This window comes from Atractosteus spatula, chromosome 17 (assembly GCF_055471065.1).
Source record: "Atractosteus spatula isolate fAtrSpa1 chromosome 17, fAtrSpa1.hap1, whole genome shotgun sequence".
NCBI classification, from domain to species: domain Eukaryota; kingdom Metazoa; phylum Chordata; class Actinopteri; order Semionotiformes; family Lepisosteidae; genus Atractosteus; species Atractosteus spatula.
In genome coordinates this window covers 18855982-18883978 of record NC_142722.1, presented here as the reverse complement: position 1 = coordinate 18883978, position 27997 = coordinate 18855982, and the positions used below count along the sequence as shown (strand labels likewise).

At 43.8% G+C, this 27997-nt stretch overlaps 1 protein-coding gene across 1 annotated transcript; it reads left to right on the top strand.

Moving 5' to 3' along the window:
- The first annotated feature begins 191 nt into the window (after positions 1 to 191).
- tpcn1 (two pore segment channel 1) lies at positions 192 to 27977 on the top strand. Its single transcript, XM_088935770.1, has 27 exons — positions 192 to 453; positions 8725 to 8855; positions 9717 to 9893; positions 10529 to 10642; positions 10937 to 11067; positions 11194 to 11282; positions 11372 to 11406; positions 11776 to 11834; positions 12332 to 12431; positions 13701 to 13817; positions 15567 to 15691; positions 16789 to 16837; positions 16923 to 16986; positions 17153 to 17197; positions 18105 to 18161; positions 18859 to 18912; positions 19437 to 19509; positions 19957 to 20064; positions 20412 to 20483; positions 21433 to 21522; positions 21977 to 22092; positions 22940 to 22986; positions 23497 to 23565; positions 24019 to 24115; positions 24498 to 24637; positions 25379 to 25459; positions 26010 to 27977. The coding sequence occupies exons 1-27, from the start codon at positions 345 to 347 to the stop codon at positions 26142 to 26144; spliced, it is 2484 nt and encodes an 827-aa protein (XP_088791896.1). The 5' UTR covers positions 192 to 344; the 3' UTR covers positions 26145 to 27977.
- The last annotated feature ends 20 nt before the right edge of the window (positions 27978 to 27997 follow it).

Below are 27997 nucleotides of genomic sequence, written 5' to 3'. Positions count from 1 at the left end.
ATCTGGACTAGATTTCTTTTAGTAAAAAGAGATGATTTGTAGCGCTTGAAATACGATCCGATATTTGCTTTTATTTTAGTGTCCTGTAGCGGCGTTGGCACAATAAAACGCACTGGGTTTTTGAAACTGAACGTCTCTTCAGTTTGGGGGATGTAGCAGGTGAACTGCTGGCTCTTGGTTTTGCGTTGCAGTTGACCACTCCGAGACGATTGGCATTGATTATGCAAAAGGAGCTGGAGAAGTTTTGGATAAGCCGCACGAGAAACCCACTTGTTAGGGTGGCTTGATTGTGGGGACAGACAGCGAGCGAGGGTCGCCCTGCCCCGGACAGGCCTTTTCGGAGGATGGCCAGCAACGCAGATGACGACGTACCGCTCATCCTGACCTGGGACGAAGCCAGCTGCGGACTGCTGGCCGGCGAGGAGCCAGACAACGTGGAGGTGACGAGCGAAAGTAAGTTTTGCTTCCCTCCTGTTGGGTGAGTGATGGTGCTCTTGCACCGAGTCCCGGTGTGGAAATTTCGTGTTCACCGTTCAGTTTGCAAAGACAGGACCTAGCACGAAATGACAGTGCCCGCCCAGAGCTAAAGGTCTGTTGTGTGTCATAGCTGCCTGTCTTGTTTCACTTAAAAGGGTTTATAATTGAATTCGTTTCACAGTCTACACCCACTGTAACGAGGTACGTTCTGTCCATCATTAAAGGGTGGGTTTGGAAGATTTCAAGGCCTATTTCCCCGAGCTTTGTCATAAAGTGATCTTTGTACCCACTGGTCTTTTTAATGCTTTAACTTTTATTCCTCTCTTTGCTTTACGTCCTTAATCAAATGATTTTAAAACTTCCAATTTAATCCCTCACTATATACCGCTCTCTAATGCCCGTCCCTGAGGAGTTCTAAAAGCTTTTTACAAATTCTGACACTAAAACAACACAAGTTTCATTGATTCCTTCCTGTCAGCATAGAACAGTGAAGCTTTGGGTCCTCTGAGAGCGATTTATACTTCACAGCAGTTTACAGCCTTCAGATGTTAAAGCAGTGCGTTTCGCTGTGCTTTAGCGTTGAAACGGATTTGTTGGCACCTTGCAGGGATGCCCAGATGCGAGTCGGGCTGATGACTTCAGCACCTTTTTATAATTGGGTTGTGTCTGTTTGTTCTCCAATATTCCTAAATTTGTTGTATCTCAACTGATGAAGGCATCAAGAGCTGTGCCAATGGGACACGTTGTAGGCTCTTGTGTCACCATTTCATTTTCTACATGGAAATAAAGGAACTGAGAAGAAAACAAGGCTTTTTCATACCAAGTATCTGTGTCTCATCTAAATGAGTTAAAACTACTTGGTGACCAGTAACTGCGCCTCTTGTTCATGATGCTGATTTGGATGTAATTTGGGAGATATTTCCGAAGATCTGGAATGTGATACAGTGCATGTAAGAAGTTCTGCTTCCACCAAGATGCACTCCTCCTGGGACTGGTGACAAACCCTGTATCCATAGCAAGCAGTTCATTGAAACAGAGGCTAAACACTTCCCACACACAAGGAAAAGATGAAGCCAAACCTTGTTTTAATTTCCAGCAAATGCAACTCAAACTGGTTGTGAAAAGAAATCTGGAGCCAATGCAGATGTTTAAGGATGTGGTTTCTAGTCCATTACTAGTGGAGGAACTTGATGAATTTGAAATCGGATGAGGTCTTGAAATTGAAATCCTCAGCAGATGACCAAGCAGAGAATCGCAGCAGCAGCAAAAACATCCAGTGAGAATTTGGTGAAATGCAACATGTTTTTTTGCATGTGTTTGCAAATGTCTGTGTGCTTCAGTTGAGCTTTGGGTGGGTGGAGCGGGGTGCTGTTGCAACACCCAAGGTTTAGGAAGAGGAACAGGTTTAAAGCGAGGCGGGATCAGCGACCACAGACATCTCGCATTCCAGCAGCACAGGAGTGGAGGATGTCCTGGGCAGATCGTCAGGATGTCTGCTTGGCTCTTGTGTGGCAGTTTGGAAAAGCCAAAAAGCAGTGCGAACCCCTTGACTGCTCCACAGAGGGCGCCAGAGCTATAGCTAGCAAGCCAGCAGCTGTCTGTGCTAATCACGCATCTGGAGAGACTCTAGACCTCCATCATCTGCATAGCAGGATACAACCCAGGAAGAATGACTTTGTTTTTTTTATTGTGTTTACTGTTTCACCTCATTCAGGAGAGAGAAAGGAAAAGCACAGAATCTACCAGGCACAATTCAGAGTATTTCACTAGAATGGGTTACACTTGGATTAAAGCACAGAAGCATTTTAGACTAGCACAACAAGTTTGTAGAAAATATATGCAGAATAAGTCTCCTATTCAAAAATCTCATTTCATGTTTAACCAGTGGTGAAATTGGTCAACAGTGTCGGCTATATTTGGCTGTATAAACATTTTAATTTACATTTAAAAACAGAACAAATGGATCTGCCCCAAGGTGTGAAAGATGCTTAAGCTGCATGTCTTCATCCATGCTTATTGTGCAAGACTCACAGGTGTCCCACTCACTGCTTAACGTTGGTCAGTGTCATGCACCAGATAGTGTTTTTCAGACTGATTCACCCTAGAATGCAAATGAAACATTGTCACTGCAGATGAAGGCTAACAAAAGCCATTTGTCTACAAAAGAGAAGTCACTGCTAATCTAGCCACCAGTCAGTGTGCTAATTTACAGAAGAATATTTTACTTGCAGCTCATTAAAAAGTCAAGGTGTTCTAGGAAAAGTTGTGGTTAAGAAGAGTGAGTTATTTTTGGGATGTACTTCTAAATCACTGTGTGTTGCCCCGAGCAAATCATTAAACCATCTTCAGCTTTATGCTTTGCAATGTTCTTACTGACTTTGCTGCAGTTGTTGTTCTTGCAACTTTTGGCATCTGCTACAGTAAAGTCACTTTGGACAGAAGTGGTTCCCGAGTGACTGAAGTGTCCATGAACTTCAGCTGCTAAATTAGTTCATCTTTACGTGTGCATTAGTAAGCTTTAAGATTATAGTCCCCACACGGCCTTCCACTGGAGTCACGATCCTGGCACAGAAAAATGGTATTAGTTCACTTGTGCTGTTTTTTAAATGGACAAATGTGATCACTTTTTATAGTTTGGACAATATTTATGATGTGTGTATTTATTTTATAAGGATGCATATTGATGTGGACAGGATTTCCTCTCTCAAACAGGGTGACATCATGTGCCCAATGTGGCTCTAGTTTCTTGTAAAGTGGGATATACAGACTGCCATGTTCAAGTGAGCTCAGATACACAGAGCTACACACTGCCATGTTCAAGTGAGCTCAGATACACAGAGCTACACACTGCCATGTTCAAGTGAGCTCAGATACACAGAGCTACACACTGCCATGTTCAAGTGAGCTCAGATACACAGAGCTACACACTGCCATGTTCAAGTGGGCTCAGATACACAGAGCAACACACTGCCATGTTCAAGTGAGCTCAGATACACAGAGCTACACACTGCCATGTTCAAGTGAGCTCAGATACACAGAGCTACACACTGCCATGTTCAAGTGAGCTCAGATACACAGAGCTACACACTGCCATGTTCAAGTGAGCTCACTATTCGCCAGACTGTCCTTTGCTTTGCTGTGTTCATCTCAGTAATTTGCATTGTGTTCTCAGTGTGTGTGCCATCTTCTGATTCTGCTTTGGGATGAGACTCGTACTTCCATCCACTCCTTAAAAGCAGGAGCTGGAGCCTGTCCCAGCGGGCACACGGCAGTCCATCACAGGGCAGATACAAACAAACGCTCACAGCTGGGCCCGTTTTCCCAGAAGCAGATTAACCTGTCAGGATGTCTTTGAAACCAGAGCACCAGGAGGAAACCCACACAAACACGGTGTGAACATGCAAACTCCATGAAAATTAGGAATGGCACCCCAGGCATTGTGAGGCAGTAAAGCTCAACAGCACTCAATTTCAGAACAACACTGGGATACGCTGAGGAAAAAAAATACATCACTTTTGGGGGGTATAAAATGGACTCCTGTGGCTTTAAGCAAATAAAATAAGCATCCCAAGCTAAGAATCACAGGTTCATGTGCCCACTAAATTAATCCTGCAGCCTTAGTGTCCTCTCACTGGCTAGAAACTGCTTCCTCAGCAGCAGATGTCTGTCTGTCTGTCTGTCTGTCTGTCTGTCTGTCTGTCTGTCTGTCTGTCTGTCTGTCTGTCTGTCTGTCTGTCTGTCTGTCTGTCAGCCCCCTGGTCCCCCCAGGGGTGGGTGGAGCAGTTCTGTGCCATGGGGGTGGGGACAGCGGCTGAGTCCCCCCCCACCCCACCCCCAACAGGACTGTCTTTCCTCTTGCAGACTCCTGCCTCTTGCTCTATGGGAAGCAAACTAGGGGCGTGGGCATTAGGGGAACAGGAAAGCTGGATCGTCACTGTCCCAGGGAGCTTATTTTGCCTTAAGCTTGCTGTGCACAGAAGTGATCTGTACAGTGCCACTGGGGGATTGTCAGAAGAAGCTAGCCTTAAGTTGAAATGAAAGAAAGAATATGCCTTTGGATTGTTTTTTTATTTGCTGGTTCAAGAAGAAAATCAATTAATGTATTTTGGTTATTTTTTAGTTTTGTGGTCTCACTGCATTTCCAGTTATCTATCAGCTCTCATTTTGTGACCTAACAGCTGGGTGGAGTTGGTTTAGAATTTAGTACTGCACTTTGCAAGCTTGAGACCTCAGTGTTTTTTTTTTCATTTTTCTCTGGATGACAAAAGAATTGCTGTGCTTTTTTTTTTACCTAGGACCAGTGTTTTACAGAGTTGGCAAAAGAGACCACATCCTGTCTTGTGGAGAATGAAAGTGAAAAGCCTGCTGTAAATCCAGTCTCAGCTTTTTGACACTGGACTCCTGTTGGCAATTTTAGTGGAAATCAGCGTGTAGTTTCAGAATTGGTTAACAGGTCTGGTTTTCCACAAAACCCCTAAGCAGGTGCTTCTGTACTACAGTTTTTGTCTCCACACAGCCGTCAGGGCCACCTGTCGCAGTTGCAGCTGCCTGCTGTAGATTCAGAACCCGGGAGCAGGACTTCCTTGCTCATGAGGGCCTGAGCCTTTCCTTGTGAGTGCTGTACAGCACAAGAGAAGTGCTTTGGATCTGTATGGAGGATCAGAAGACGGAAAAATATGGCATTTGGCTTTTCATTTTATGGACCCCTGCTGTCTACAAATGGATGGACAAACTTTGTGCTAAAATCATGACAGCATTCCAGGAATAAAAAATTACTCGATCTGGTAGCAAGAAAGTATTTTTCTTGAGAAGTGGATTTCTGTGCTGGAATAAGGAGTGTGTGTTCATAAGGAGAGATTAAATTATGACTGGTTTTGCATGGGAAATAATTCTTAGCTTCAGAGATATTACCAGATCTTGTAGCATTGTATATTCAGTGACGCCATTATCCTCAAACTTAAAAGTATTCATGGAAGAGCTGATTTAACTGTCATAGAAAGAATGGATGATTATCTCATATCTACGTGAACCACAAGTAGCTCACAAGTAAGCACACCAAAACTATGCATAAGTTGTACTTCAATTGGTTTGAACCCAGGAGAGGTTTGTGAACTTTGAGGGATTAGTGAACTTCTGGTGTAGATTTGTGTGCTGATGGCTTTACGGAGGTCACAGTCTGTCTCGGTTTATGGCTTCGTGTTGGCAGGAAGAAGAATAGAGAACGCAGGCTGACAGTCTGTATTCGCTGCAGTGCTGTGGAAGAAGTTAGCTGACATATATCTAACTCTAAATACTCTCTTTTAAAGCTTTAAAGGTTTGAGTTACTGTAATTAAAAACGTGCTTCTTTGCTTGTTTGAGTATAAACCTATTTCTTTTGGTTAGTAGAGTAGCGATTGAATCAATTATCTCTCAGCTTGTTTTCAGAGGGGTGTATACAGAAGATTTTAGCCAGATTAATTTTTCTTTGGTTACGCACTTAGATCTTCTACCAAGCCACTGCTAACAGATCACCACATGTTGCCCTATAAGAGCAGAGAGAAACACTGTAGTCCTCACTGGGGCTCAGAACTTTGGCCTTTAAAAGATCCCTAGAGGAGAATGTAGGGTGTGCCATCTTCAGAAAACAATTATACTGTGTTTTCATTTGAAAGAATAATTATTCTCTTTTCCTGCTCTGGGAGGCTGTGGACCGTAGAGCTTATCACTTGGTTTCCATTCGGGTTCATCTAAAGAGCAAAGAACTCTTTCAGGCTGGGATCTCTGCAGAATAGTGTCCCTGACAAAAAACAGAAGTACAGAATATTGTGAAGTTACTGAAAAGTAATCAATGCTGTGTTCAAAGGGTAAAGAGTTCATAGCTGAAGAGGAATGTTCCTGTGTGTCAGCATTTACTGCAGTCGGCGGCATTAGTCCTGTTCACAGGCAGGGGGCCAGTGACTGTCTTGAGCAGTGATCTGGGAGCAGCCTGAAAACGAGACTTTCAGCTTACAGATCCTGTGTTTCAAGCCCCTGCTTCCCCCCTGCAAGCCCCTTTTCCGTTGGAAAGTAGCCTGTGATCTTCGATCTGACCTGGGACCTGCTTGTCTTATTTCTCTTTTAAGGTTTTGTTTTAGTTTCTCTGTTATTCTTGTGAAAATCCACAAGATCTTTTTTAAATGAAACATGAGGCTTTATGCCTTTTGTTTTGGACGTGTGTGTTGTGACTTCGAAGGGAATGTTTAAGGGACAGTCAGAAGACTTGCACTGAACTCAGGAGAGTCTCCCTCCTCCGGAGATCCGGCTGGAGCTGATGTCACTGGGAGTATGACTGGCCCAGATTGGGAGTGAAGTGGAATGCAGAGACTTGCCTGAAGTGTTGCAGAGCACAAGAGAGCAGAAACTGCCAGGCTCCATCCTGTTGCAAGGCATTGAGGGCATTCCTGACTGAGCCCAGGTGCCATGGATGGCAAGCAGACCAGCGCTGCTGGCGAAGCCCCTCCAGATCCAGATCCAGAGACCCCTGCTCAGATATCCTCCTTTAGCCAGCTGGGTGATGCCGTGGGTATGTGTTGGCGCCAGCCTGAGATACTGTACACTTGTACAACCTGTACATTACAGACACACCCTGTCTGAAGACTACACCCTGTCTGTGTTCTGCATTCTCAACATTTGCCTGTTCTTTCCCTATAGTCTGTCAGTTTGTGACAGCATTTACAATGCAGATCAGGGGGTTTTAGTTATTTTTCAGTTTTTTTTCCACTTTTTATTCATATAAAGTGACGTTCTTCTTCTCTCTAACCAGACAATCTTTTCAACCTTTTTTTCTTACCAAATTTCCATTTAAAATGTGAAATTATTAGAGTCAGATAAAACGTCCTGCGCCAGCTTTCGGCAAACAAGGATCTGGTTGTAGAGGTTCAGAAAGTGAATTTCTGCACCTGATTATAGACTGTCACCAGAGTTTGTCGGTTTCATTCTGGTATTATTGCTGAGAGCTGCCTGGCTCCTCTTCCTGGTGCAGAGGGCTTGTTTATGTTGCCTTCCTCTCTTCCTCACTGGTACTGTGGCTGTAGAGGTGAGCTAAGATGAGGACCGTTTGGTGTCTCTCTGTAGTTCTCAGCTGTAGAGTTGGGGGAGACAGTGTCGGTCCACAGTCAGCAGTACCTGCAGTGCAAGTGATGTAGCTGTTGCTCAGTGGCAGGATTTTTCCTAGAATGACAGTGTGGCAGTACACATCCTTACTCCCCTGACAGCTGTTCATCTTGTGTTTAGAGCTAACTGAGACATGATGCGATTAATACAGTATAATCCACATTTCTCATAATTCAGTTATAGCACCTTCTGTTGCTGGTTTAAGGATCGGAGACTATTACGCTACAGAGTAAGGGTGTTTTTTTTACCAGAGCACAGTTCTTTGTGTTGTAGCACTGTTTCAAGGAGAGAAAAAAAACAGTAGGGAGGTGCTGTGGATAAAAAGTACAAGAGAAAGATTTTATCCTACTTGTTTCTGCTTTGATCTTCATTCCACTGAAGACAAGCAACTGTTTGTAGCTCTCTTTATGATGTTGACACGTAAATGCAGCGTCTGGCAGTAGATTCGGCACCATCTGTGTGAAATTTGAGCTCTCTGGCGTGCTTGAAGAGACCAACATTGCAAGCACATTTGGGTCAATCTGACTTTGTTCCTGAAACGACTATTTCTTAATACTATGTAGGAGGAGACGAGCTCTTTTTGTGCTGTGACTGTCTTTTCAGCGAAGGCCCCCAAATCTGCCCGCCTTTGGATTGAATGGAGGAAGTCAAGGGGCTGGGTTTGTAGGCATCAGTGTTCCTCACTGATTTCTTACATTAGTATGCATCTGTTAGAATTCTAAACATACCAAAAGTTGTTTTTGGATTATATTTTTCTGTGTTCCCAACTTCATATTTTTACATTCAATTCTGAATTTTCTTCAGACATTCATTTGGTTCCCAGCAGAATGTGAAAATAGAAACTATCCCTCCAGCTCTTGTGCTCAGGAGTTTTTCACCCAAAGCTGTTCTAAACCCGTTCCCAGCACTCTACGTAACACATGCATAGAGATGTAGCTTTGCATGCGATTGCGGCCTGAACCCTTGTCCTTCTCCAGCCTCTGCAGCAGAAATCACCAGCCCCAGTGATGGCGTTGTGCCTGGTGTTACGCTGGGCGTTTAGCGTGGGCTTGTGCTCTGTGCTCCCGGTTGAAGATGAGGTCGCCAGTGGATTGTCTCCTCTCTGCCCTCTCTAGATGGAGGTGGCTATGACATTGTTAACAGCACATCAGTCTCCACCCCGGGGGTGCAGGACTACAGAGCTCAGTGTGGCTCCCTGCGCCAGAGCTGGGAGATGAACTACCAGGAGGCGGCGATATACCTGCAGGTGAGGAGCAGTTATTGGCCTCTGTTTGTACAGTTTCTGCTAGATGCTGGGTATTGAAGAGGCTACACTTTGTAAAGTGTTGTACTTGATTGCTTGTAGGTGCTTCTGCTCCTGCTTAGACCTTACTTTGGAATTACAGTTAATCATTCCAGGATAAAGAAAACCTGGAATGGTAATGTTGAGTGCAGGGAATAGATTTTTTGTACAGGTTCCAGAAGCTGTATCTGTGGGCTTCAGAGCACTGTGCAGTGCTGTGATGTTTTCCCCTGTCTTATTTTAATTTAGAAAAAGAGAAATATAAGCATCAACGCCAGCTGACAAATCTACAGCATGAAAATAATGAATTTAACAAATTTGGGGTTAGTCACTTTTATGCATTTTTATTTCTTATTTGAAGAAGGAAACCCTTTTGTAACCTTGTCTGAAACAGACTGCCTGTGAGTTGAGGGTTGGTATGTCTGCCAATTTGTCTTGGGTTAACAAGAAACTTGTTAAAGTTCTGTTACCTCCTAGGGAAGAGCTTGCAGTTACTGCCACTATCTCCCCTGTCAGACACTGCAGCATGTTCAGTGTATCAGGTGCTGAATGGTTGATGGGTGACTTTGAGGAGTGTGTCCAAACTTTATTTGTTATTCTTTCCTAGAGGATGCAGGAGCTGAGACACATACAGGTGCCCAGAACAAAATGGACAGGGATCAAAATGGCAGCGCGATTCATTTTTCTTTCATTTCTTCCTTAAATCAAAGTTATTATGGGCGAACCCATCCCAAGAAGCTGTTGAATTTGTTGAACGTGAAGGTCCAGCTGGGAGTGTAGCGGCTCTCTCAGGGTGCTGTTCCTTGTGTGTGTGTTGCCCCACAGGAAGGGGAGAACAATGACAAATTCTTCACTCACCCCCGCAACACCAGGGCGCTGGCCGCCTATCTCTTCGCTCACAACCACCTGTTCTACATGATGGAGCTGGTGACTGGGCTCCTGCTCATGGTGCTGTCGCTGTGCGAGGCTCCAGCTGTGCCCAGCCTGCGCCTGGACGTCTACGTGAGTACAGCATGTTCCCCGCCTCCCAAAACTCACCCGGCTGCTCTGTGGAATGGATTATTCTGGAGCTCCTGTGTGCCTTGATGAGTAAAAGTCCTCAGTCAGATCTACCTCAGTCATTAATCCGCTGTGGCCAGGGTAACCCAAACAGCTGTGCACAACCAACTTCCGGTGAGTTTGTAGTCATCCAAGGTAACAGCGAGGAATTCAAGCAGCTAGCTGTCCAGGCTATAAGTCCTAAAAGAATCAAGACTGGGACGTCTCAGATTTAGAGACGTCTGAAAGGAAAATGTTAGACAAGCTCTTACTGTAAATGTCAAAGATTACAGGGGACCACTTTGCAATGAAGTAGAATTCCAAACTCACATATGGTATATTTCAGAGGAGTCTGTGATCTAAAGCTTCCTCTTCGGAAACTGAGTTTGTAATTTGGAGGTTTTTTTTGTTCTAGGGCAGAGAGCATCTTTTTGCAGCTTTGTTGAACGTTCCTGTCAGCAGTAGTCTTCTCATTCTAAATCCACTGTTACCCTTTAAGAAGTTGAAACGGGAGTTTCCATGAAGGTCTATGTTTTGTCAAGCTTTTCCTCTTCACTCACACTGACTCCTCTCCCTGCTCCCGGCTGTGGGGGCTGCAGGTCCACGCTACCCTGGAGCTGCTGGCCTTGCTGATGGTGGCCTTTGAGCTGTGCATGAAGCTCAGGTGGCTGGGCTTCCAGACCTTCATCCGCCACAAGAGGACCATGGTCAAGGTCAGAGCAGCCCGAGAGGCTCATGCTTACAGTGTATCTGGGTGGGGTCACTTGGTATAGAGTGTCGGGTTCTAAAATGATTTCTACCAAGCATGGATGGGTACACGCCACACAAAATGAAATCTTTTCTCTTGGTGTGTTTTAATGGTTCTGAAATGTCATTGGGTCCAGGATTGAGGAATGTCCTACACTGTCAGGCTGAAGGAGCTCAACCTTTTTAGTTGCAGAGGTGATGCAAGTCCAGCACTGGCTTCTCTGTGGTTCAATGGTCTCGCCCTCTGTCTGTCCTCTTAGACCAGCGTACTGCTGCTGCAGTTTGTGGAGGCGATAGTGGTCCTGGTCCGACAGACCTCCCACATGCGGGTGACGCGCGCACTCCGACCCATCTTCCTGGTGGACTGCCGGTACTGCGGCGCTGTCCGGAGGTAGGGGGTGGGAGATGGGCAGCTGTAGCCCCGAGTCTCTTGTAGGTCAACCCATTCGAATTGTTCTGGGTTCAGCGTCTTTTCTGACTGGTGTCTCTCTGGTCTCTCTCTCTTCTCTCCTTACAGGAATCTGAGGCAGATCTTCCAGTCCTTGCCTCCTTTCATTGATATTCTGCTTCTGCTTCTCTTTTTCATGGTTATTTTCTCTATTTTAGGTAAGTATTTTCCCTTTAACCCACCTCTTTATTACTATACAGTGTGTTATATTTTAAATGATTTCTGTATGTTGTTTTATTTCTTCTAGGATTTTATTTGTTTTCCCAGAATACGTCAGACCCAGTAAGTTTCTGTTTCTGAGGATTTGTATCTTCATTTTCTTCTGTGGCAGATCAGTCCTAATCAAGTATATCACTCAGATACAGAATTTGTTTCTGGTTTTGCTTCATAAGAAAGATTGCTTAGATTATTTATCTAAATCAAAACATTGGAGCATAATGTTTGGAGTTTAGGGGTGTTCTATACTGTAGCTGAGCCTTGCAGTTAAAGTTGATTGCATTCATACTGTGGTTTAAATCACCACTGCTGAGAAATCTGTATATAATGTCTTAGCTGTACCAATCATATGTTGAGAGAAACTCAGTCTTTATCTTTGGAATCTTCTTCTTTCTGCAGTGTCTTTCTAACTATGCAAATCTCTCTGTTTTTCAGTATTTTAACACTTTGGAAAACAGCATCGTCAGCTTGTTTGTGCTTTTAACAACAGCCAAGTAAGACCTGTCTACCTTTTTATTTTTTTACTGTTTCTTTTAATCGAGGGTTTTAAACATCAGCCCATCTCTTCTAGTTTTCCGATCCAAGCAGTTTTCTCAATTTCCACTATGATTTGTTTTATAATAACAAAATAAAAATATTTTTTGTCTGTAAGCAATAAGGTCCAGTGAAAGCATATTACACCTCTAACTGAGATCCAGATCCAGTAAAAAGGAGGTGAAAAGTTTAAGACCTGAGAAGGACTAAACCGATCCAATTAAACAGTAAGCTCTAAAGCCGTTAATGATTTAAAGGCTGGATTGAAATACATTTCTTCATACAGAAAGACTTGGCATTTCCAAATTGAAAGGGTCTAAAATCCAAAACGATCTAAAACCTTTTGAAATGGATCATGGCCCCTGTAAGAGCCTGGCCAGCAGAGCACAGATGTGCGTGTAGTTCGGATTTTCTTCTCCACCTTTCCTAAAGAACAGCCCTGCTGTCGTCTGTACAGCTTTCCAGATGTGATGATGCCGGCGTATTCCAGGAACCGCTGGTCCTGCATCTTCTTTATCGTCTATCTCTCCATCGAGCTCTACTTCATCATGAACCTGGTGAGTACAGGGTGGGGGCAGGGGCAGGAGTGGTGGGAGGGTCAGCAGGAGCAGGAGCAGTAGCAGTGGGGGCAGGAGTGGGTGTGGGGGGTGCGGGGGCAAGAGCAGGAGCAGGGGGGGCAGGAGTGGGTGCGGGGGCAGGGGCAGGAGCAGGGGGGGCAGGGGTAGTGGGGGCAAGAGCAGGAGCAGGGGGGGCAGAAGTGGGTGCGGGGGCAGGAGCAGGGGCAGGAGTGGTGGGAGGGGCAGCAGGGGCAGGAGCAGTAGCAGTGGGGGCAGGAGTGGGTGTGGGGGGTGCGGGGGGTGCGGGGGCAAGAGCAGGAGCAGGGGGGGCAGGGGTAGTGGGGGCAGGAGCGGGGGCAGGGGGGGCAGGAGTGGGTGCAGGGGGGGCAGGGGTAGTGGGGGCAAGAGCAGGAGCAGGGGGGGCAGAAGTGGGTGCGGGGGCAGGGGCAGGAGCAGGGGGGGCAGGAGCGGGGGCAGGGGGGGCAGGAGTGGGTGCGGGGGCAGGGGCAGGAGCAGGGGGGGCAGGGGTAGTGGGGGCAGGAGCAGGGGCAGGAGTGGTGGGAGGGGCAGCAGGGGCAGGAGTGGGTGCGGGGGGTGCGGGGACAGGGGCAGGGGCAGGAGCAGTGGGGGCAAGAGTGAGGGCGGGGGCAGGGGCAGGGGCGGGGGCAGGGGCAGGGGCAGGGGCAGGGACAGGGCAGCTCCTGGCTCTGTCTCACAACCAGGGGCCTTGGAAGCTTTAGTATAATGGGAAGGGCTGGCTGGGTCTGAAGGCAACTCTTGCCTTACTGGCGCCTGATCAGTGTTGTGGGAGTTATTAGTGGGGAAGATAAAGCAGCCAAAAGAAGTCACAGTACTGGAGCCCCTTGAAGATGCTGCCTGTGCATATATCCACCACCTGTCATCTTATACATGACGTAGAGAGACCCGGAGTCCTCTCTAGTTCACAAAAAGGCTTGGCTTGCCCGGTGGTAAAGGGAAAGGGACTCCCATGCCAGCATCCCTGCCACCACTCCTTATGCACAGAGTACAATCACATGTTGTGCTGCATTCGCGTGTGTATTTGAATCCAGAGCTGCCATGGTTCTAGTGTGAGTCAACAGGAACCTCGTCTACCACTCCAGTTTCCCTAAAGAGGTCTGAAGGAATTCCAACAGAAGAGAAAAGAGAGGTTATTGGACTTTGCAGCTGTAGCATAGTTTAACAAAAGTGTGTTCTCAGGGAAGTCTACTCCTTTTAATCAGATCGGACTTTCTGTCGTTGTCTGCCTAGCTCCTGGCAGTGGTGTTTGACACTTTTAATGGTGTGGAAAAGATGAAGTTCAAATCCCTGCTTCTGCACAAGAGGTCAGCCATTGACCATGCCTTCCAGCTCCTGGTCAGCAGACAGGTGAGTGCAAAGGGAAGCCCGATCCGGTCGCAGTTTGATTAGAGCACCGTTATCTGCAAGAGCTGCTACAGTGGTTCCATGTGTTTAAAGCTTGGGCTTTAACTCTGGTTGTTCAGGGTGGTAGTCTGGTTTCAGGTTTCTTACAATTATTAAATGAAATGAAAATGGTTTAGTAGCAGAAAGCGTGTAATAGGTTTAGATAAGTCTTAACTGTTACCCAGTTTGTTAGAATTTGTGATTAAAATTAGGACTCTGGGTTCAATTCTGGACCTACCATCTGTGTGGAGTTTGTATGTGCCCATGTCTGAGAGCGTTCCCTCTGGATGCTCCAGTTTCCTCTCACAGTCCTCAAAGATACTGGGTTAATTGGCTCCTGGGAAAATTGGCCCTGGTGTGAGTGAGTGTGTCTGTCTGTCAACATAAGGAAAATAGTTCATTCCTTTTGAGATCAGGAATTTTGATTTATTCTTTTACATTTTTAAGTGAAAAATTCTATATTTTTGTTTGGTTTATAAAGAACTAGAACTTTTCCTCTTAATTGTGTGCAATACTCTTAGAAGCACTGAAATTAAAGACATTATTTAAATATACATTTATTATTGGATGCTTTTTGTCCCTCCTGACAAATTTGTAAGATTGATCTAGGTATATAGTTTTTATTGAAATAATATCGGCTGCATCTGAACTACTACTTTCAATTTCTTTATTCATTGACAATTTTTTCTGAGCAAATCTTTCCTGGCTGTGAAAAGAAACTTGTGAAAAGAATTGTCTAGAGTTTCTTTGTATGCTGCTTTCAGCATTTTTTTAACTGATTGAAAACACGAGTAAAACCTGACAAAAGCATTTTCAAATTAATTCAAGCCTCAGTTGCTATGTGTCTAAGAGATGTATATTTTTGTGCATGGATACAAGTTGTGTCCAAAGAGGATTTGATACACATCACTTCCATTTTTAAGTTTTGTTTTTTAGTTTCTCACTTCTTTCATTTCCCCTTTTTCACAGTAAATCTTTTGGCGTTTCTGTTGTTATTTATTGTTCTAACTCACACAGCTCAGAGACATGTGTGCAGAATCCTAGTCCTCATGAGACACAAGATCTTGGTGAAGCCCATTCTCTACACCGGCTCGTAGGCACCTTGAAAGTCTGTCTTTGGAGGACTTCCGCCATGTCTCTGTGCCGATGACTGAATTTTAGGAAACTGTTTCCAGTTTTCCTGTAGAGCTTGCGTGTTGTCCCCATGTTTCTTGACAGATGGTCCAGTTTCTCTCAAAGACATGCTGGCCCACTTTGCATCCCCGTGTGCTTTTGTACATGATTGAAGCTCACATTCCTCACACTACCTATAGCCATGCCCACACCTGCTACACATCAGCACACAGCACAGAACTCATTGATTTGTGCAAAGCAATTACCTGATTACCAAATGCCAACAATCAAGGAACTAATTGAGTTAAACAGTTGTCAAAAGGATTAGTTTACCTCTTTGCAGCTCATATTGCTCAGGTTTAATTGGTGTGTCAGTATCAGAATACAGACAATCCTATGGCAGTTTGCTTCCTCGCTGCATGAGCTAGTGATCTGTTTTAATAAATGTTTAGGGCAGCTTTTACCTGTGCTTTAGGTGAATTATGATTTCAACAGAATACCTGAAATCTGCAAGAGATTATTCCAGAGAAGGTTGTTCTAATAAGAGACAGGATCGAATGTCCTCAGTAGCACTGTTAAGAGTAGCCTGTCTTCCTTCAGCGACCCACCGGCGTTTCCTTCAAGCAGTTCGACGGGCTGATGCGGTTTTACCGCCCGCGGATGAACGCCAGAGACCGCTTCCTCACCTTCAAGGCCCTCAACCGGTGCGGCAGCCCCCTGCTGAGGTAAGCTCTTCCCAGCCCAGTCGCAAACGCGCATACTGGAGACTCCTCTTCCCTGCTGCCAGCCGTTCCTGAACATTGTAGCCCCTTAACGCGTGGCCTCTGCACGTTCTTGTTTTCATGCTGTATGTAACACAACACCGGCCAGGTGTGCCAGTTGTGTTATTTAATCAACTTCGGCTGATTGAACCAAATTGTAGAGTACAGTTTCCATTTGACACTTAAGCCTGTCCATCTTGCTGTGCAAAACTTTGAAGAGACATGAGTTTGTTTATAATTGACTGGTTCTGACAGTCCTGGATAATTCACATTCACACCACTAATTTGAGTGATTTTTCAATTTAAGCAACAGGACATAATTCAGTCTTGAACTATTATTTTTTATCCCAGAAGATGCTTCAAATATTCATCCGGCAGCCAGGCAACTTCCATTAACCATGGCAGTGGAAGAGCTTGGTTAAGCCATTACCAAAGACACTACCAGCCTATGCATAGCTTACTGGTCTTCTTCGCAGGCTGTCCTGTCACACAGCCCTGTCCTCTTCTTTGCTGGAATTCATCAATAATGGAGACAACAGATTGTTGCTCATAAAGCAGCGACCCAGGCCTCAAGCTGGAATTACTCAATCTCTGGATCTCTTTTTTAAGGGGGTGTTCTGTTATAAGCTTTTTTTTATTTAAAACATTTTTTGATAATCTTAACAAGATACAAAAAAACCCCACAAAAAACTGCCAAACAAAAAAGCTCAGACTTGCTTATGCCTTTTTACAGTTTTCTAGTTCACATAAAAATAAAGTCTGCGATAGATGTAATCAATGTCATAAACAGTTACGCATGGAAGCGGTATAAATCTCATTCTTTTTCAAAACATTCAAGAAATTAACCCCAGATCCAATGGAATCGCTCCAGAACGCCTGTCCTATTGAAATAAGTCCTCTCCAGTGAAATTGAGCAGATCATCTCATTGAGCCAGCTCTGGAAACAGGGTACAATGACACATCCCCATTCTTTAAGAAGAATATTTCTTTTTCCCCAGATACCAGACAAGCTTTCATTCCCGTTACCTTTGCAGTAATGCTGTCTTTTTCCTGTTTTCCAGCTTGAAGGATTTTTATAACTTCTATGAAGTAATTGGCTTGAAATGGAAGGTATGTCTCTATCCGTCTCTGCTCGCTCTTGGTTTACAGTTGAATTTGTCTTGTTTTGGCTGACCAAGCTGTGTGTTTTATTAAGGCGCGGAGGAGTGGGGAACACTGGTTTGATGATCTCCCTCACACTCCCTTCCTCATTTTCAAAGGTAAGAAGATTGTGATGGATATGCAATGCGGAATTGTGAGAATTAATTGGAATAGAGATATTCCATTTGCGGTTTTGTGAAACATTCTTCTTTAGTATTAGATTCTTCAGCAGGACTTCGGTTTGAAATTAAGGCTTTTAATTATTTTTTTTCTGTTCTGTTACAGGCATTAATATTCTTGTAAAATCCAAAGCTTTCCAGTATGCAATGTGTAAGTCATCTTTTATTTCCTGGTTTTTGTCTTTTGAACTGGAACTACCTACATTTCTAGCATTAGAGTGTAGAGTGCAAAGTGCATTGAAGTGACATGCAGATAATTAAAGGAAATAAATTGAAGGGTCTTGCATCAGTCATGCAGTGACAATAGAGGTGAGAAGAAAATTGAGCTAATCTAGATGAGGGGGGAGAGACAATGACAAGATAGAGGTAATTAAAATCCAGTGATGTACACTAATACTCAAATTATAGAGCGACACCTTGAAGTGTTCCACTGTGGCAAAAATTAAATCAGAACTTTGTTATACCCACTAAATGCAAATTACAAGCCCAGTACTTACCTGTGGGTTTCAGTTAGGTAAATGAACCCACATCACGTCTTGGGTTTTTATTCATAGTTGGCAAATGAGTGTGTTTTAATGTAATCCTGGCCAGCATGTGACTGCAGATAAGTCATTCTGTTTGATACCCTCCTTGAAATGTCTGTAAGAAAACAAAAAACAATTGGATCCAGAATAAAATTAAAGTGCACCCTAAATAGTGTTTTATATTGAGTGACCTTTTGGTTATTAATTGCCAAAATCTCAATCAGTGCCTAAGACCAAGTGTTGTACATAACCTGGGCCAGAAGATGGTGAAATTGTTTCTGTAACTTGGGCAGCATGAAGAATACCAATCATATGGTATCAAAATATTTTCTTATTTCATCCAGAATCTGTATAACAAGCCACAGATAGGATACATTTATTAGAAAAACCTCACCCTTATGGTTCTACATGGAAACTGTTAATCATAAAAAATTACGTTTGCATTCTGTGAAAGCATGCGATTAGCACTCAGCATATCGTACCAAACATCCTTTCATGAATTAACTGTTGAACATTTTTTATTTTCTCTGGCAGATGCTGTTGTTGCAGTAAATGGTATTTGGATCCTTGTAGACACCTTCATGTTAAACAGTAAGAATAACCTGCTAATCCTCATAACTGAATTACTTCCAAAAAGCCAAGAAATACATTTTCACTCTTAATGCAGTATTATGCTATTTACATTCTGTACATAATGTGTTGCTACATGTTCAGGGTACATGGGTTAGGGAATTCTAAAAAACAGTTAAACATTAAACACTTATAACTATCGTGTGGCGAGTACTGTATTGTGGGAAGAAGAAATCAGATAAAACGGCATTGATGTCTTTTTAAATTATAATTGAAATAAATTTAATTTAATAAAAATATAAAAATATCACTATTTTTTTTTTGCCGTGCACGATTGTTCCTTGTGGATATATCCAGAGAGTGTGGTACTGTTGTTTCATTAAAGCCGTTTCGCCTAAATCAGTATATCAGTATCAGGGCCTAAAGCTTTTGCTGTTTTTACATTATTTACAGCACGAAAATAGTCTTACATCAAATAAAAACAATGTGAAGCTCCAATGTGTCTGAGCCAGTAAAGGTACGCACTCAGTGTACAGTCTGAGCGCTATATTTACAGTATCACTAATTCATTTTTTAACCTTTTGTTAAAGTGAAAAAAATAATCTCACTCCTGCTTTCGCTTGGCGTAGCTTCTTCAGCTTGTGTCGCCCAAAGTGTGCAGGAAGCTGTTGTGCTACAAGTGCAGGTCATGACAGCTCTTCCTTTCTCCTGACTCTAGGTGGATTCTCCTTGTCCAAATTAGTGCCCTGGAGCTACATTGTTTTCCTCACAAGTAAGTTCACCTTTTAACCATCAAAACATGAGGCATCTGAATATTTTTTGTATCATTGATTTAGTTATTCTTGTCCCCTTTATCTGCTCAGTGCTAAAACATCTGCGTGTCTGTGCTATTCTTCTCATTTCTGCCTGAGAATACTTAGAATAAACTTGAAAGTACAATAAATGAGAGCTGTGTGAAAGATCAAATTCTGCTGATTTTAGAAATCGACGTCTTCACTGTTTGCGAGGTTCCAGACTTTGTTAGTGTTGGCACCTGACGAGGCGCCCTCTGGAGGAATTATCACTAACACGCTCCAGTGGCTGGGAGAGTGGTGCAAGACCCCTTTCAGCCTCTAGAGGTCACTGTAAGACTAGACGAGACTAGACTAGACAAGACGAGACATATTCATGTAAATATCATTACTTTCATTTGCTTTGGCAACACTGATTGTACCCATCGGTCATGCTAATAAAGCACCTTGAATTGAATTGAATTGAATTGACTAGATGAACCTCTCGAGTTTCTTTCTCTGCCAGTTTATGGTGTGGAGATGCTGTTAAAAATCTCAGGACTGGGACCCCTAGAATACTTCAGCTCTGGATGGAACCTGTAAGTAATGAAGACTTTTTAAGTGTCCTTCCTAATACGTGCAACTAAGGTGATGCAAAATATTGAACAATATTCCTATTCCTATTGGGAGTTCAGTGGCTGGATTTTAGTGAACCCCAGGTAGTCAGATTGAATGGGTTCCACACGCCCACAGCTCTGTGGATAACGACGATCCCTTTGTCACTCCAGAAACTGTTTACTGATCCTGGTTCCAGCAGCAGGACTTCCTTAATACTTCTACCCAAGAGCAGGAACAGGTCCTCATTTTCCGTTCCAGATGGTTTGTACAAATCAGTTGCCAGTTCTGCTGGGGATTGGGAATGGATTTTTGAAATGGGAACTGAGAGCCTCAGGTGGCATCAGCCTGGACATCAGCTCTATGAGGTGTCTGTGTGGTCTTTGGCAGGAGTCTGTTTTCTGATGTTCTTTTGCTGTGTGTGTCCCCAGGTTTGACTTCTCAGTCACAGTCTTTGCCTTTCTGGGCCTCCTCGTCCTGGCGTTTGATATGGAGCCCTTCTACTTCATTGTGGTGCTCAGGCCACTGCAGCTGCTCAGGTGAGGCCGGTGTCTACCCCACCTGCTCTTCCCTCTCACCACAGTGTGTGCAGGCGAGCTCAGGCAGAGCAGTAGAGCGGGCTACTGTATCCTGGCAGACTCTCAGCAGGGTCTGCTCTACACTCACACCAAGAAACCTTGTCGTCTGGAGGAAAGTGAAGAAGAGCTGTCTGACTGGATATTAGAATTACTCGATTCCTCTCTTTTATCTCACTAAATGCAAAAGTGAACAAGCTGATGTCTCCCGAGGAGCTGAAGGGGTAAATGTGCTCATTCAGAGGGCAGGGTGACAAGGTTGTTTCTTGTGTGTTTTGAAATTTGATTTTTGCTGTGTTCTTCTGTTTCAGGCTGTTTAAGATCAAGCAGAGGTACCGTAACGTCCTGGATACCATGTTTGAGCTGTTTCCCAGAATGGCCAGGTAACCTTCAGGGGCACTGTGAACAGTCCTACACTTCATATGGATCCACCCGTGTTTCACAATGGGAAAAGGCTGGAAATAGACAATTTAGACAATCTGCTGTTGATCTATTTTCAGACCAACAGAGAAAGTTTATATTACAGGTATATAGCTGGGAAAGTCCCACGCTGGCAGGCTGTCATGATGTAGGAGCTGGGTGCAGAATTGTCTTTCTCACCAAGAGAGGGAGTCTGACCCTCAACACTACACTTGTGACTTTCTTCATGTAAGACTTATAGTAATCTGGACAGCACTGGACTTTATACTGGTGTGTATGCCTATAGGCCTGGTGTGTACCTGCAGTCCTCAGGAATCAGGGGACACACACCTCTGAGCTTTTCCCCCTACATTAGACAAGATGGACCTTTCCAGCAGAACATACCATTCTTGTAATATCTTGAGCTGACATATTTAAAATAGAAATCAGATTTGGTCAAATGTATCTGACTTAAAAATTATAACCAGCACTGGAATTCCAGAATTTAAAATTCTACATTTTTCCATCTGTGTTGTAAAGTAAATTGCAGTACTTTGTTACTCTTAATTGTATTGATCCAGCTAATCTCAACTTGGAAATCTGATTAATACCAGTTGTCAGTTTTTCTCATAGCTGTTAATATTCACCCATTCTGTCTAGACTGCTGTTTGCTTAAAGACAGATAACAATGCCTCAGGAACATGAGAACAGTCAGCAAGAGCCTGTTAAGTGGTTATCTGTCCTTTTTTAATCAGAGAGCCTTACAGCTCACAAGTGTTCATTCAAAGCAAATGTACTGCAAAGACCACCCACTGGTTTTTGATGTACTTAACACCCCTGTGGGATGTCGAGACTCATTTTAAAGTGCCCTGCTCTGTGGCATTTCATCATCAGGCTGGTGGTGATCTCTGGTGTCTGTGTTTTTATCTGCAGTCTGGGACTGACCCTCATCATTTTCTACTACTCCTTTGCCATTGTGGGGATGGAGTTCTTCGCTGGTGTTGTCTACCCAAACTGCTGCGTGTAAGATCATTAATAAAGCTATTTTTTTTATTTTAAACCCAGTTATTTACCTAGTTCTGCTGCCAGTTGTCCCAATCCTTGGTTTTGTTCTTCCTCAAGTGTTGATTGAGACATCAGAAAATTGCAGTGGTGGTCCATGTTGCTCTGCTCATAAAGCTCACAAAGATTCAGCTCTCAAAATGCTTGAACTGTGGAGATTTTTGCTGATCGCTGCAGACGGTTCTTCCACTCCCAGTCCTGTTCGTGTGCACATATGGCACTGGGGATAACTGGGCTGCTTTGGAAGCAGTAATGAATACATTTATACATGCATGTTTGAGGTTTTATTACAGAGGAATAAATAGGTTTTCCAACTCTTTCTGCAGTATTGTTCACCATATTATTCAGAAGCAATTGGTTAGCTCACAAAATCCCAAGCCTAAATACATCCTAATAGACCTGTCTTGTCTCTTAGCAACAGCACTGTGGCCGACTCCTATCGGCAGGTCAGCATCACCGTGGGCAACCGGACTGTGCTGGATGAAGGCTACTACTATCTCAACAACTTCAACAACATTCTCAGCAGCTTTGGTAGGGTTGAAGATGCCAAGGGGTGTGATTGATCGCTCTGGGTTTTTCAGTGGATGAGCAGAGTGACTACCTGACCTCTTACCCTTCAGCTGAATTTATTTTTTCAATGAAAAATTGTATTCATTTTCGAATCCAAAAGCATCCCATTGGTTGGCAGGCCCTTTATACATACTGTAGATGTAAATATGGAATTCCTGCTGTTCACAGGACTAAGGAATGAGGGAGGTAACAACACAAAGTATGGACACGTCTGTGCTTGATGGGTCACTCTTTCGTAGAACTGAAACATCCCAGAAAGAACCACAACGAGACTTGACTAACTCACACCTCCATTACCCATGAGAGAGAACTAGGAAACAAGAGGAGAGAGGCATATATTAGATAATTGATGTCATAACTGATCTACGTGTTAAATCTTAATTTAATACTTGTACTGTATCATTTTCATCTGAAAGTTGTTTTTTTTTTCCTGGTAAGACTGTGATATTCAGCGCTGATCACATACTGTAGTTGGCAAATTTCACTGGCAATAATTCTAGTATTATTCTGGCTCTTGATACAGAAAGTTCAGGTATAAATGCAGTCATCATTCTCAACTTGCTTATTCTATACAGATCTTTGCATTGTGCCTCATAGATTTAGGTTGGTGTCAGACAAGATCATGACAAAATGTTCATGTTGTAACATCAGACTAGTTTGTTAAATTCTTCTACTCCATCCAAGCCTTCGTGTGGTAACAGTAACGCTGTATTTCATTGTTTCCTGATCTGAGTTGTTTCATGTCCTGCTTAGCAAGTCCTTTGTGTTGAAATGAAAAACATTTTTTTGCTGTTATCCTTTCTTTCAGTGACACTGTTTGAGCTGACTGTTGTCAACAACTGGTACATAACTATGGTGAGTGTGAAGCATCATAGATGATGAGGTCTTGCTCATTTCGTTAAAGATGTGCTCCACTAGATAATGACTAATAATTACTAGAAACTCATACGTTTGTTGTAGTAGACAGAAAAAAGGAACCTGCTCATCAGCTGTAGTCTAAAAGCCAAGTCATATTGTTCTTTCACCATTGTGATGAGAACAGGCCATCAGCCCATCAGAACAAATCATTTTCTTGTACGCTGAATTCTGAAAAAATAAAATAAAATATATTTTGTCCATTTGCTATTTTCTTCATGAAGTTTTATTTTATTAACTCTTCACAAACTCTTACTTTCAGAATTTCCACTTAGGCATTTGTATTCCATACACTGTAGGCCTTGATATTACTATAGTTAGTCTTTCTTATTCCCTTTAAGAAGCTTCGTAACTCAGACTTAACTGTTTGAGCTCCTTCAGTCTGGCTGGTAATAAGTCATCTCCCCGTCATGGCCTGTGTTCCTGACTCCTCTGTACTGTTCCCTTCAGGAAGGGGTAACGTCTCAAACAACACACTGGAGCCGCCTGTACTTCATGACCTTCTACATTGTGACCATGGTAAGCTCAGCCACAAGCTGCCGGACATTTCACACAGCTTGCGAATAAACAGTGTTGTTAGAATTCTTCTGAGGGGAAAGACATACACTTGCAAACTTCCATTTTACTTCTGTGTTGGAGCTAAATGCTAACACGCCTCTCAGAAGCTGTAATCTTCCAGTGTGGGTAAACTGCCTGCTTCTCAGAAAATGCATTGAGCTGGGCAGAATGGTAACACTTGGGAAAGCCAAACCCGACTGCAGCTTTTCCTCTCTGACATGACACATGCTTCAGTTGTACACGATTCCCATTTTCTTTTGTAAAGATAGCAACCTTTTAAGGCACTTGGCGAAATTGCTGTACAGAAGGAGTCACTTGCACTGGGGTATTTAGCCCTGCTGATTTACTGACACTGGCTGAGGTGGGAGACCGATGTCCGGAGGTGTAACACACCTGTCTTTCTGCCTGACGCAGGTAGTGATGACCATCATCGTGGCCTTCATTCTGGATGCCTTTGTCTTCAGAATGAACTACAGCCGCAAGAACCGCGCGCCTGTGGACGACCCAGAAGGTCAGGGAAGACTATATTTGTGAAGACCATGCGAGAAGATATCCTTACAAAGACAGTACATCCTGAGGAATGGACGTTGTGAGAATTGGTTAGGCAGAGGTTTTATTGTTGGTCTCTGGATAAACCTGTGAAGGGCTTCTAATGAGCCAGGGCAGTGCCTTCAGTTATTGGTTCTTGAGAGACAGCAATTTATAAAAACATGGTACCAACACTCTGCTTTAGTAATTGAATCACTGAAACGGGAAACAGGCTGGCTTTTCCTAACTCCTGAAGCGGAAGGGTGGCTCTGGGAATACGCGTGGCCAGCTGGAAGGAGAAGAGACGCGGCGCAGTCGTGGGTGTGGGTGAGCGCCGAGGTGACGGTGTGTCTCTCCCTCCACAGGTGAGAACGGCATCGTGTTCGAGGCAGAGGTGACGAGAGTGGAGGTGTTGGCTACTGTGGAGCTGTACAAGAAAACCTGCCCTGGGGCATCCGTCCAGTCTTCCCTGCAGGGGGTGCTGTTGAATATGGAGCGCGGTGGGGTGAGAGCTCAGTCCTGACACTCATGCATGTATCCCACCTCCCTTATACACAGGCCGGCTGATTGGTACTTAAACACTCTTTAATCCTGGGTGACCAGAGGTTTATTAATTGGGAACACATGTAAATTATTAATAATTAAAACCAGTAATTTGTTCAATCATTAGAAAAGGGTTATTTAGAGTGATCTATAAAATTTACTGGATTGTGGCTTTCTGGGGCAAAGAATGACCAGACAATGACCCCCTTTAAAACCACGGCTTTCTTCTTTGCAGTTTTACACCCTGTGTTCTGTAAGTGCAACAGTAATTGTTATAGTGCAGAGGTTTTCAGTCTTTTCTGCCTGGGGACCAGTTTTCAAGAATTTTCTCCCAAAAAGGATGACCCAGTTAACACCAAATGTATATTTCAGTTTGATATAATGGAAAAATGCCATTATTGCTCTTAAAATCAGAACTGCAGATTTGCCAGTGCTCTGAGTGTTGAGTTTTACACTCTTTACAACTTTAAAGCCACTCCAACAGGGGGAGGGAACAGCACCCCTTTATTTCTGGGGTACCCCTGGACAGTCTCTGAGGAAGCCCAGGGTGTAGACCTCAGTTTTGTTAATGAAGAAGTTAATTGTAGCCCTGTTCTGCTGTGGCCTGTTGCTCACCGTTTTATTGTGCATACAACTGGAAGCAGAGCCAGACAGAATCCAGCCGGCTCTCTCAGCGTCACCCTCTCTCTCCTGCCCCCTGCAGCACGAGCCTCTGGTGTTCCTGGGCAGGCGCTCCCGCACGAAGAGCGATCTGAGCATGACCATGTACGAGGAGGAGATCCAGGTACGGTGGGGGGTTATCACACGGGCAGGGCAGCACTGACTGTGTGAACTGACCCTGAGCAAGCAGCTAGGGAATCTTAAGAGCCTTGCAACTGTTATCACAACCACTACCTCCCTGCAGAATTGAAGTATTCCACTATTATACCTAGTTTGCGTTCATCTCCCATGTTATTTTTGTAATGTTTGGCTTCAGTGGTGCGGTGTTTAGCATCTCTGCCTCAGACCCCTGCGACCCCGAGCTCAGTGACTGTGGTGCTGGTTCTCTCAATGTTTGTGGGGCTTTCCTCCCACTGGCGTCGGGGAGAGCTGGCCCTGGTGTAAGTGTGCGTGTCCTGCAGTAGCCTGGCGTCCTGTCCAGGGTGGTCCAGGCAAGCGCCTGTTCCCAGCCGGCTCCCCTCACAGCCCTGTATTAGATAGCTGGATGGATGGTTTCAGAGGGGAGTTTGGATATTGAGAAATGAAGCTGCTCTTGAGATGATCGACGCCTCTGCTCTGGTGTGGCCTGTCTCAGTAGTCACACTGTGTGCCCTGTGTCCCATGCCGTGTTTCAGGAGTGGTATGAGGAGTATTCCCAGCAGAGCCAGCTCCAGCAGGAAAGAGAGCCGGCAGTGAGGACCAGTCCTTACCCTTCCATCAACCAGCCCAAAGCTGTGGATGGCCGCCAGCGCTCCCGGACCGTTAACTAGGACCTCCCGGGTCAAGAACGTGCAGACCGGACTACTGGCAGCAGGCCCGCGGGCTTCGTGTGCTGAGCTGCTCATCTGCGGTTTCCTGAGAGTGAAAAAACCTCTACCTGCCCGGATGAATACACCTGGGATCTTTCATTCAGGGGAAACATATCAAAGGTTTGCAGTTCTTAAAGGTTCTGGGGACTGGCATTTATATTTGCTCCTTAAATTACAATAAAGAAATTAATCTTTTAACTGTCACCACTTTTCTTTGGGGGGGAGTTCTGTTTGAGTGTAAAGAATGAGCTTTCTGTTTGTAGTGATGGGGAGTGTCTCCTGGACAGGCAGAACATTTGACTCACAGTACCTTTGCCATGCCTGTTTATATGAGGAAGTAGATAACTGGTCCCAGTACAATACATCAGCAGGGCAGAGTTAACTGGCTGATTGGTACTGAAAAGCTCAAGAAAAATTGTATTTATAATACATGATGTTATAGAGTTGGGTCACTGGGTTTTGTAAGCTCCTCACATGGAGAGCAATTGATCATTATCAGTGTTTCCCAGTACATCTGAAGAGTCTTCAAATATTCCACCCATGTTTCTGTTGATCTCAAGTGGAGCAGATTCACTGTACAGGGAGCTTATAAGATTTAAACTGGTTGGGGAAATGAAGGGTACTAGAACACTTCTAGGAGAAAATATAAGCTACTACATTCCTCCTTAACAGGGCTTTATTATTTTTTAAAAAATCAGGTAATGCATATGGACAAATCACGTTTTATTGCACTAAATCTGAGATCCTTTATGTTTTTAAAACATTTAAATTGTGGTTCTAAAGGCAAATGTACTTGCTAACAAGCAGCCTTTTGCTGCATGATGTCAGGACATTTTCAGAGCAAGTTTCCTTCTACAAAACAGTTGTAGTCCTACAACTACAAGTTGTTAGTGCAGAGATTGTTTTTTGAACAACTCTCTTGAACCCAATTTTAAATGGGCTGATAGAAGAGTAAAGAAAAGAGCTTTATTTCTCAAGCAAGAGAGAGGAGAGGGGGTCATTTATTGGAGATTGTCAAGAATGGCAGGGCTGTTTTGTAAGAAACTCATTCTTCATTCTGCTCACTGCTGGGCTGTGGCTGATACTCTTGGTTACTTTAACAGTTACTTTAAACTACGAAGTCAACTACAGAAAGTGGTCATGCATATTGGTTTTTTTATGAAACATTTAGCAGCTGGCCAGCGCTAGTACTTTTGTCTTTTTGCAAATGTTCCTAAATGCTCAAGAAGAACTCCTGAGAAATTATTTTACAATACTGGGGGTGTCAGAAAACTCAGCCTTCTTTAAGTCTTGATATTTGTACAACTTTTGGACAGCTTTTCAAAACCAGCTACCTCTGGGTGGCCTTGTTTTATCATACAAAACCTGACTGCTTTGTCCTTCCCCAGTCTCTTCAGGGCTGAAGCAGGCTGTTCAAAGCCATGCTGTGTTCTCACAGCTCTCGCACAGGTTTCTGGGCTGGGAGAGGCGATTTCAGAATGATACAGAACATGGTCTGGCCTTGCTGCCTGCTGTTCTGGATTGAGTACAGAGTATTTTTACCTAGTGTATTTATAATTTTATGCAGCACTGAATGGGTGTGCATTTATCATCTTCTTGTCAATTCAATGCCCTGCTAATCTATATTTCCTCTGTAAACTCCTGGTTATATTCAGCTTGTAACAGCCCGTGACACTTGTCACCATTTATCCTACTAAACGAAAATAATGTACTCATGTTTTAAAGAAATACAATTTTAATTTTATAATATTATTCTGTAACTGTATAATTTTGTGTATTAAATTTTACCAAATACCTTTGTGTGCTGTTTTAAT